Consider the following 11,111-nt stretch of genomic DNA (forward strand, 5'->3'; position numbering starts at 1 on the left):
AGCCCCCAGTGTCTCTGGATCACAGTCCATGGAAGTTGGGGTGAAGCCTGGGGGCATGGGCAGTCTGTGCAGTCCCTTACTGGCCACTTGGCAAACGTGAGACTGTGCTCTCACCAACCCCCATGCTTCCACAGAACCGTCTAGAACTGAGAAACAATGTGACTGCAAGGGTTACAAATCCAGGGCCAAGGAAAGAGGTAGAGGAGAGGGAGCTGGGATGGAAAGAGCAGGGTTGACGAGCTTCTGTTGGATGAAAGCAGGTAGGAAGGGTGAAGCCCTGGAACAGGGATATTAGACGATAGGGTATGTATGGATAGATACAGGTTAACCTCGAGGTCTTAATGGTAGTGTCTCAGACACTTCCAGTGTTATTAAAAGTAATTAATTAAATGAAACAAGCTGTTTTCCATTCAGTCTTAGATATGTCATGAACGTCAGAGGGACTCTATTTTTTTCAGTATCTATTTACTTATTTGAAAGTTGAAGTTATGTGGGAGGGTGGCGGTGGGGGAAGAGAGAGATCCCAAGATCTGTTGATTCATACCTGTAATGGCTATAAAGCCAGGGCCAGGGCAAGCTGAAGAAAGGAACCAGGAGCTTCATGCGAGTCTTACGCAGAGGAAACTGACCAAACACTTGGGTCATCTCTCCCTACTTTTCCCAGGCTGTTAGGGAGCTGGACGGGAAATGGGGCAGCCAGGACATAGACCATATCCTGGATGCCAGTGTTGTAGGCACTGATTTTGTTTGCTATGCCACAATGCCAATCCATTGATTTCCCCTCCCCCCCAAAGTTATTCCTTTAAAAAGCAGAGAGATGGCAAGGGAAAGACCTTCCATCTACTGATTTGCTTCCCAAATACCTGTGCTAGTCAGGATTGAGCCAGGTTGAAGCCAAGAACCTAGGATTCTATCCTGGTCTCCTACATGAGTGCCAGGGACCCAGGTTCCTGGGCCATCAACTGCTGTCTCCCAAGGTGTGCATCTGCAGGAAGCTGGGATCGGAAGAGGAGGCAGTGTTGGAGCCCAGACACTTCCCCATGCCTGCTCAATAAGCGTAGACCTTGCAAATGGCATCTCAAGTTCTTTACCAAGTACCCACTCCTGGTTGACGTTTGAAAGACATCACATGTTCCCATTCATTGATTGAGTCCAGATGGTCTCCAAGGGCCGTTTGGAAGCTGTTGTGCAATGCCAACAGAAAAAGCTAGAGTTCAGGTAGGGGTTTCTCTACTTAGGCAGAGTTTGTGGGCAGTCCTTTGTCAGTGAATTGCAACTTCATTCACTTTTGTGTTTACAGCCAGTGTTAGCCACTCAGGACCCATCTGGAAGGTTCAGCCATTCTGGGTTCATAGATCCAATGAAAGACTTGGAGTTAGATGACTCAACAGTCTGGAGAAGAGCAGACCTGAGTGGGCTCAGTAATGACTGTCCAGCATTACCAGGAGCACTGTTGATGAGTTTACCCTTCGGCGTTGTGGTATATTTGTGTTTGGGGCCAATATTAAACATTAGAAAACAAACTTCTGTTTGGAGTCTACAATAAGTCCGATAATGCACCTTCTTCAGTGGCTCCCGCTTACTTTCTGGGTCTCTGTGTTAAGATTCTCTGTCTCACCTCCTGCTGTTTCTGGCCCTTATGATGCCCTGTAGTATCTACAGAACCTTACAATTTGCTATTGCTTGTCTCTGGCTTCTGATCTCTCCCTGCACAGGCATTCTAGGAGTTGTGACAGTTGGGTTCATCTGTTTTTATCCAACAAAGGGTCTGGACAGAGTAGGTGCTCAGCCAGCACTGGGTAGACAGACAAACAGGAGCTTCTGTTTGCAAACAGCAGATTCCTCCAACCTGAAGCCACCCTGAGTGAATAGTCTGTTAGGACAGTTGTTGGAATACAGGGATGGTTGTTGTAGTCCAGTTTGATGTAAAAGCATCCATTGGTTGGACACCTTCCCTTATTTTTATGGCTTTCTCTGCTGCTTTTATGAAAGACAGCATTATTCTTATAATTCTGACCCTTGCATTACTTGCCTCACTTTGTCATTATAATGCTTAATTCAGCTAGGCCATAGCCAAATGCAGGTTGATGGAATGAAAAGAAACGGACTGGTTTAGGATTCCAGGGACTAACAGGTGGACTGGGATTCCACATCTGCTTGAGCAGCCTGTGTTAGTCATTTCACCTCGGAGGGCTCCATGTCTATAAATTAGTGGACTGGGCTAGTCGATGAAAGAATCAGTGAGTTTGTTCTGTCTGCAAAACTGAGCCCTGTTCTGTATGCAGGTTTTCCCTTTTGCAGCTTTGCATCTATACATCATTCATAGCATTTGGTTTTTCTTAAAAGAAAAACTTCGTTTTGTTTGAAAGGGAGAGAGAGCTGTTCCTTTTACTGGTTCATTCTTCCGATTTCAAAAATAGCTAAGACTGGGCCAGATTGAAGTCAGGAGCCTGGAATTCAATCCAGTTTTTGCATATGCGTAGCAGGGACTCAAATATTAGATCCAATATCAACCTTCTTCTATTGTGTGCTTTGTCAGAAAGCTGGATTAGAAGAGGAGCCAGAACTCAAAACCAGGCACTCTGATACTGGATGCAGATGCCCAAGTAGCATTTTAACTGCAATGCCAAATACCTGTGTCTGTTTTGTTATTATTATTGTTTGAATTTTAGAGCTCAAGTTTGGTGCCAACAGAATGGTTGGGTCTAAGGTAGTATTGATTGGGTTGGTCAGGAAGCCCCTTCTAGGAACTTTGTACTGCGGCTGCCCAGCCAGTTCAGCATGCTGTTGTTTTGGTGTTTCATTCTCTTTGACAGGAGAACTAAGAAGCTGGGTGGTAATTCACAGGGGCCAGCAGCTCAGGGTTGGTAGAAATCTGTATTCTGCATGGCCTGTGGTCAGATCATTCTTCAGTCATTGGTTTTCTGGTCCTTGGTCTCCTTAGCTGTGCTTCAGTTATCAGGATGCTCTGCTGCTAGGTGACTCATTCCATAAAACAGAGGTGGCTGCATCTCTGTCTCCTCCTGGACAGAGGCTGTGTTTAATGGCATGTGGATAGCGCTGGGGAACTACTTGCCAACTGCTGCAAATGTGTTACTTTCATTTTGATTCTAATCCTAGAAGGTGCTTTTGTTTCTTCCTATAGTTTGTAAATACATAAACTGAGCCATAAATTTGAGCAACTTTACCATTAACACTAGGGATGTTAGGTGGAAATTTGAGCAACTTTGCATTTAACACTAGGGATGTTAGGTGGAAATTTGAGCAACTTTACCATTAACACTAGGGATGTTAGGTGGCCGGAGTCGATTCAAATGCAGATATTGACTCGGCACGCCCCCTGTTGCCATTAATGTGCTTCCCTGTTTACTAGAAGACAGCATGCAATGGTAGATAATGGCAAGGAACTTGGCCACCACCAGGCTTGCTGCTGACCACATGACTTATGATGGGCGACTTCCCTTTTCAGCCTCAGTCTCTGTGCCTGGATCTCAATAACCCTGACGGACTGGCAATGTGAAGATGTTGAAGGAAAATCGCAAACAGGAAAATGTTTGTGCACATGTAGGAATTCATTAGTGGAAACTGTTACTATTTTAATATTTCTGTGTTGACACATGACTGCCTTTATCCCCCCAAACAGCTTTATGTCTGTTAGCAGTTAGTTAGCAAGTTGCTCAAGTGGCCTTTGTGAGTAATAATCTGTTGAATTTAATGAACTGTATATAGGTCCTTTGGGAAGATTACCTACTCTCCCCTGATGAGAAAACTTTCCCATGATTCTCTTTGGGTCTTTTGGGAGAAGATTACCAGTGAGGTTGTGTCTTGCATGAAATCCCAGGGTCAGATGGAGTGAAGTAGCTGGCTCAGCCCTGCCTGCTGGACACCCTTTCTTCTAGATACTAATTCCTCCATCTTTCTCATTCTGGTGGGATATTTAGTGACTCACTGTGATTGTTTACAGATGTCCTCCAGATCCTCAACTCTCTGAATTGGTAATAACCTTTTAACTGTTTGGAACGTTCAGTATCCCTGAGAGTGCACACTCCTGTGGATACTTAGGGATGGCGTTAGAAGGCACTTCAGAGCCTGAAGACTGATTTTGGCCTTTAGGAAGCCTATGTTGAAAATATGTTAAACTGCATTGTTTTTACTTACGTATTTTCAGATTGTCCCGTTCTTTTGAGCCCATGTCAGAGCACACCGCAGCAGTAAGCAGTATAGTGCTGCCATCTGAAGTTGCTCTGTTATTTGTCTTGAATTTCTTGCCTTCTGTATACCACGTGGTGTTTGCTGTGCATTCAGATATCCCAAAGGGTGATTTTATGCTCTGTATTCCACTGCTGTCCATAAATTTGACTCTCAGAGTGAGGACTCTCAAGGCGAGGACTTCAGCCGCTAGGCCACACCGCCGGGCCCAGGAAAGAATCTTAATTAGTGTAGTGATTTACATAAATTGTCCTCACACTGTGTTGAGCGCTTACCTACCCAAGTATTGACCATAAAGTTTCTACTGCCTTTTGATAATCTGCCCACTGGGAGGAGTGCTCAGGAAGTTCATGGAAAATGCATGTTATGAAAAAAGTATGTGTGGATTTAAAAAAGACTCTTTCGCCATGAAATAAACCTCTTTCACTTCCTTTTCTCTGTGAAGTTCCTGAAGGACCCTCATGCTACATTGAGTAAACTTAATTTCAGAGAAGGCATGTTATTTCCTCAAAGCTATACTCCTGTTACATATCAGCAGTTTTATTGATTACTTATTGTATACCAAACAATGCATTAAATGAATTTTGTAGACCATCTCATTTAACCTCATAATACTTTAACATTTTTGTCAATCCAAGGAAGAAAGCCAGTGTTTGAGATGTTTGTTACTAAGATCACATGGTAAGTAAGAGAAACACCAGTTTTAAAAGCAAGTAGAATTTCTGACACTCTGGCCAATACTTGGCATTGCTCGCTTGCTACTGTAGCATGTGAAAGCTGCGAATCAGAACCCAGTGCTCACAGGGTCTGGCTTATACACTGCTAGTATTTGTTTTCAGGGAATGAAATCATCCATGGAAGAGACACCTGCACCCCCTTGCTTATTGCAGCACTATTAACACCTAAGGGTCCACGTGTCCATCTACTGCTGAATGAACAAACTCTGGTACAGTGAAATGTTACTCAGCCAAGAAAATGATGAGTTCTTATCATTTTCATCATCTGGATGGAACTAGGGGTTATTGTTTTAATGTAGAATTAGCCAAGCAAAGTGTCACATGATTTCTTACATACTGAGAATCTGAAAAGTTTGATTTTACAAAGTTTAGAGATAGAGGCTTTGAAAGGGAGAAGGAAGGATAAAACGAGGTGAGATTTATTCTTGGATGCTGAATTCTTGATACCTAAATTGGCTAAGGACTTCTGGTGTTACACTTAGTAGAGGAATTTTAGGTCATGATGATAAACTGTGTGTTGCTCAAAAAATAACAAGAAAGCTAGAAGCAAGAATTTTTTTGGAATGTTTTCACCATAAAATTAACATTGGAAATTTCAGGAGATAAATGTACTAAACCTGGTTGTATATTATACAGTGTGTGCATATATCAGAACATTACGTGCTATCCTAAATATATGTGCAATTCTATGTGTCAGTTCGAAGTAACCAGCCAAAACGGAACTCTGCTTTTTTGCTCTGAAAATGTTCTCTGTGGACTGTGGCTTTCATCCTGTAATTGCTCTTACCTTTTGTGTCCTTCCTTAAAATGAGAGTAAGAAGCTGAACAGTATAACTTTGCATTTTCTTTCTGAAATGCATCCCTTCGGTTTCTAGGAGCTGGTTGTGTGGTGTGTTAAGAATCAGTGTGAGTGTACATACTGCTCTCTGCCATTCTTTGAAGAGACATAGTCTTCTGCCTCAGTCTCCTTGAGTGCTTTGATTCATTAACAGGCAAAAGAGTTAATCATCACACGCCACCTTATATTTTATTAGAATACATACTGCTTTTGAGTGAACTTGGCAATCTTTTTGCTAAGTCTTGGAACCCTTTTTTTCCTTGGAGTTTATATATATTTTTGTTCTTCCTTGTAGGTTGGGATCGTTCTTCACTATTCCACCCTGGCCACAATGCTTTGGGTTGGGGTGACAGCTCGAAATATCTATAAGCAAGTTACTAGAAAAGCTAAGAGATGCCAGGACCCTGATGAACCACCGCCTCCACCAAGACCAATGCTTAGGTAGGTCATTGCTGTAACATCTTAAATGTAGTCGTCATCAAGTGTAAGTTTTTTCTAAGTGCCTTTTGGGAAGTATGAGAATGGACATATAAAATGGGCACCCTGGTTTGAGCTGCAGGTTGTGTTCCCTCCCATCAGTTGCCCTTTGCTACGCGTCATTGGTTCTCCACCGCTAAAGCAGGGGAGAGTGTATCTCATGGAGTTGTCACAAGGAATGAATGTGTTACTGTGAAAACCACTTAAATGTTTCTGGCCACTAAAGAGGCCCAAAGAAACTTTTAACTGTCTTTGCTTCAGGTCATGTGTTAGAGATTTCCATCCACTCAAGCATGTATCCATTTGATTATTTCCTACAAAAAAGCATTGTTGAGCTGGAGTCACATCTTCTCTACTTGTTATAACAAAAATTTTATGGGGAGATTAGTCTACTGCAAGAGGACAGAGCTGGCAATGCTGTTTGTGTCTGTTGATTTCCTCGGCCTGGCACAGGACTGCCTGGCCCTTGGCATGTACACTGTGTAGGGGAAGGACTGATGAAGGCCTAGAGTTAGGTTTTCAGGAATTATGAATTCAAGTGCTATTAACTTGGGAGGGATGCTGAGCTCTTAGGAAATGCTAAGGCACTGTCCTGAACCTTGCTGTGTGTTCCTGCAAGTGGTGGGATTGCAGGCCAGATAGAGGGACAAGCGGAGGACACTGAGAAGTGGATGGCATCTTGGAGGTGTGGTGCAGAGAATCCAGAATTCAGGTTGGAAGCCGATCTGGGGGCTTTGTGAGCACATTGAAATGTGAGTGTCCTCCAGAGGCTTAACTGAGAGAGTAACCTGACACAGTGTCACTTTAGAAGGAAGGCCAGGGCAATAGGATGGGCCGGAAGGAATTCTCCAGGAGAGTCATCAGTCCTGTGGTAACTGAAGCCAGATGGCTGACATGGGGAGGAGGGATGGAAACACAGTTTTTTCCAGGATCCAAGTCCAGGTTGAATGTGCAGTAGGAAGAGAAGTTTGCAGATAGCTGCAGCTTCCTCCGTATAGCTGGGATGCCTCTGTAGATAAAACTTTGTCGATTTAGAAAACACTACAGAGAAAACCCACATGGCTGAGGCAGGCAATAGGGTTCTTCACTCTCAAGCTGCTGGATCGAGATGCCATCCTGATTTTACTATCTCTCAGCTGGAGTCAGAAACACAGGGCTGCAATAAGCAGGCTTAGCTGAACATTGCCTGTTAACTAACACGTCATTTCACGTTCAGTCTAAAGTCAGGCACCCTGAGGTCTTAATGTTTCTATTGTAATGGGCTGACTTTCCAATTTGGTGGCATCTGAAAAAGGCAGTTGCTCCTAAAAAGGAATTCAGTTACAGCCAGCTGTTCTTATTCAGTGCCTCAGCTTTACTGTGCAAGTCCACAGGGTGGCAGAAGCTGACCAGCTTTCTTCAGCTTGGGAACTTGCTAGCCCTGTGCTTTCAAAGAACTTCACAGAAGACAAAGCAAAAACAAGTTATTGCTAAAAATAAAAACTGCAGCCTCCGAAAGATAATTCTCCGTGTGTTTTTGAAATAAAAATAATAGTCTTCCCAGGTCTGAATTAAAGAGATTAGTCTGTGACAACTCTGAAACAGAATATGCCAAAGCAAACATTGACTTCTGTTATTCCTCCTAGGTTTTACCTGATTGGGGGTGGCATCCCCATCATAGTTTGTGGCATAACAGCAGCAGCTAACATCAAGAATTATGGCAGTCGACCAAATGCCCCCTAGTGAGTACTGTGCATTTTCCGTGCACCTGGCCCTGTTGATCCACTGTAGGTGGTCGTGGTTGTGGGAATGTTCTAGATGCTTAGTGTCTGAACTTGCACGCTGTGTTCTTTCCTAGCTGCTGGATGGCGTGGGAGCCTTCCTTGGGAGCCTTCTATGGACCGGCCAGCTTCATCACCTTCGTAAACTGTATGTACTTTCTGAGCATATTTATTCAGTTGAAAAGGCATCCTGAGCGCAAATACGAGCTTAAGGAGCCCGCCGAGGAGCAGCAGAGACTGGCGGCCAATGAGAATGGCGAAGTAAATCATCAGGACGCAATGTCGCTGTCTCTGATCTCTACCTCGGCACTAGAGAATGAGCATACCTTCCATTCTCAGCTTCTGGGGGTCAGCCTCACTCTGCTCTTGTACGTCGCTTTGTGGATGTTCGGGGCCTTGGCTGTGTCTCTGTATTACCCTTTGGATTTGGTTTTCAGCTTCTTCTTTGGAGCCACCTGTTTAAGCTTCAGTGCATTCATTATGGTTCACCATTGTGTGAACAGGGAGGATGTGAGACTCGCCTGGGTCATGACGTGCTGCCCAGGACGGAGCTCCTACTCGGTACAAGTCAATGTGCAGCCCCCCAGCACCAGCGGGCCACATGGAGAGGTACCGAAATGCATCAACAGCAGTGCAGAGTCTTCGTGCACGAACAAAAGTGCATCGAGCTTCAAAAATTCCTCCCAGGGCTGCAAATTAACCAACCTGCAGGCTGCTGCAGCTCAGTGCCATACCAATCCTTTGCCTTTGAACTCCACGCCTCAACTTGATAATAGTCTCACAGAACACTCGATGGACAATGATATTAAAATGCACGTGGCACCTGTAGATGTTCAGTTTCGAACAAATGCTCACCCTGGCCGCCACCATAAGAACCGAAGTAAGGGACACCGGGCCAGCCGCCTCACGGTGCTGCGAGAGTATGCCTACGATGTGCCAACAAGCGTGGAGGGCAGTGTGCAGAACGGCTTGCCTAGAAGTCGCACAGGCAACAGCGAGGGGCATGCGAGGAGCCGAAGAGCGTATCTAGCCTACAGAGAGAGACAGTACAACCCGCCCCAACCAGACAGCAGTGACGCAGGCAGCACACTCCCCAAAAGTGGCAGGAATTTTGAGAAGCCCATTTCAACGAGTAGCAAAAAAGATGCATTGAGGAAGCCCACTGGAGTTGAACTTGAAAGTCAACAAAAGTCATATGGCCTCAACTTGGCTATTCAGAATGGACCAACAAAAAACAGTGGGCAGGACGGGCCCTCCCATGGAACTGACAGTTCAGGCAATGTCAGGACTGGGTTGTGGAAACACGAAACTACTGTGTGAGTGCTGCTGGCTTCTGGCGAGAGAGAAATCCTTGCAGACTGATGGTCACATTCCTTTAAGCTATGGATATTTGAAAGTAAACGGTTTACAGCCACCTTAAGATTCCAATCCATTTTGAATCTTCTTCCACATTTTGGATTTCATTTGTTTTGTATCCCCAGCTTGTAGCCTTGTGTTCTTTTTCGGTAGGAAATTTGCAGAAAACCTTTCGAAGACTTGTTTTAGTTCTCAAAGCACCAATAGGACATTTTGAAACTGAAATGTAATTGCTGGGAATCTGTGATAGCTTCTTATCGTTTCAGGTTTGTATTTAATAAAATAAATAGGTGTTGTTCATTGTCTCTTTTGTGTTTTTGTATTTTACAAGATAAGCATTTACTCCTGTTTTAACGAAGTTTATGCATTGGAGTATTTTAATGATGATTGTGCCTAAGCAGGTTAGCAACTGCATTACATTGTTCATGCTGCTAACATGACATCATGGAAGCACTTTTAAAACGTCTGTGAAACATGGAGTTAGAAGGTAAGTCAATTTTTTTTAAAGATTTATTTTTTTTTTATTGCAAAGTCAGATATACAGAGAGAAGGAGAGACAGAGAGGAAGATCTTCTGTCCGATGTTTCACTCCCCAAGTGAGCCGCATCGGCTGGTGCTGCGCCGACCCGAAGCCAGGAGCCAGGAACTTCTTTCAGGTCTCACACGCGGGTGCAGGGCCCCAAAGCATTGGGCCGTCCTCTACTACTTTCCCAGGCCACAAGCAGGGAGCTGGATGGGAAGTGGAGCTGCCGGGATTAGAACCGGCGCCCTAATGGGATCCTGGCGCATTCAAGGTGAGGACTTTAGCTGCTAGGCTACGGCGCCGGGCCCAAAAGGTAAGTTAATTTTAATGTGAACATTTTTGAAATTTGTGCATAGTTTTTCTGTTTTCTGTGTTAATTTTCCAACAAGGTGTGAAAGACCCCTCATAAGACAAAGTGATATTTGGATTGATATATTTTATAAATATAATTTCAAATAGTACAGGATTTTGAAAAGTTGTCACAGAGTACCTTTAAAAATGGAAATGCCTAAAAGTCTTGTTTAAACTGTATACTTTTCCCTCATGACTTTGATCCTAATAATACTGTTTTCACCATGTTTTACTTTTCACTAGGATTATATATGAGTTTTATTTTCTTATTCATCCTTTTGGTATGTGTGGAGGGCTACCCTAGGCAAATAGAGCTCTTTGTTTGCCAACAGAGGTCAGATTAAGAGCTACCATGTTTATTCATTCTGGGATGCACCATTTTGGCTGCTTTGCTGGCTTTTATCTTGGCCGTTAGGTCTTTATTAAAGTACTGATCTCTAAATTGTATTGCAAGGGTAAAACCGGCTTTGATCGTGGTGTCAACACTGGTCAGCCACGAACCACCTCCTCAACCCTGTCTCTCAGAGGCGTCCCCTGTTTCCGATTTTCCTATGCAAGGTAACACTTGAAAAATTGGCATGGCTTATATCCATTTTGAGCAGAGCCAAAAGCCTGAATCAAATCAGGTTCAAAAGTACATATTCAAGATGTGCTAAAAGAGGCACAGCTTAACTTGATAAACTTCAGGTCCTGTGGGATTTACTGCTGATTTACACAGAGCAGGTCTCAGATTCATGCTAAAATGTTGAGAGTGCGTGTTCACTTCTCATTAGAGATGGCTGCTCAGCTTTACAACAATAAAACAGAGCTCTCTTGAAGCAATTTGTAAGGTAACAGGTATATGCAGTTTGGGTAGTGGG

General features: G+C 43.9%; 1 protein-coding gene across 2 annotated transcripts in view; it reads left to right on the forward strand.

Annotated features, from left to right (window-relative positions):
- The window catches only part of ADGRA3 (adhesion G protein-coupled receptor A3), a 111,648-nt gene extending 101,966 nt beyond the window's left edge, over positions 1 to 9,682 (forward strand). Inside the window, exons 17-19 of one of the 2 annotated variants that reach the window (XM_058670258.1) lie at positions 6,080 to 6,225; positions 7,887 to 7,982; positions 8,099 to 9,682. In XM_058670258.1, the coding sequence (XP_058526241.1) occupies positions 6,080 to 6,225; positions 7,887 to 7,982; positions 8,099 to 9,341 (1,485 nt within the window). In that variant the 3' untranslated portion in view covers positions 9,342 to 9,682. The remainder of the gene's footprint in view (positions 1 to 6,079; positions 6,226 to 7,886; positions 7,983 to 8,098) is intronic. The other variant, XM_058670259.1, reaches the window with a different exon arrangement.
- Positions 9,683 to 11,111: the final 1,429 nt, after the last annotated feature.

The sequence above is a fragment of the Ochotona princeps genome, chromosome 11 (genome assembly GCF_030435755.1).
Source record: "Ochotona princeps isolate mOchPri1 chromosome 11, mOchPri1.hap1, whole genome shotgun sequence".
Lineage (NCBI taxonomy): Eukaryota > Metazoa > Chordata > Mammalia > Lagomorpha > Ochotonidae > Ochotona > Ochotona princeps.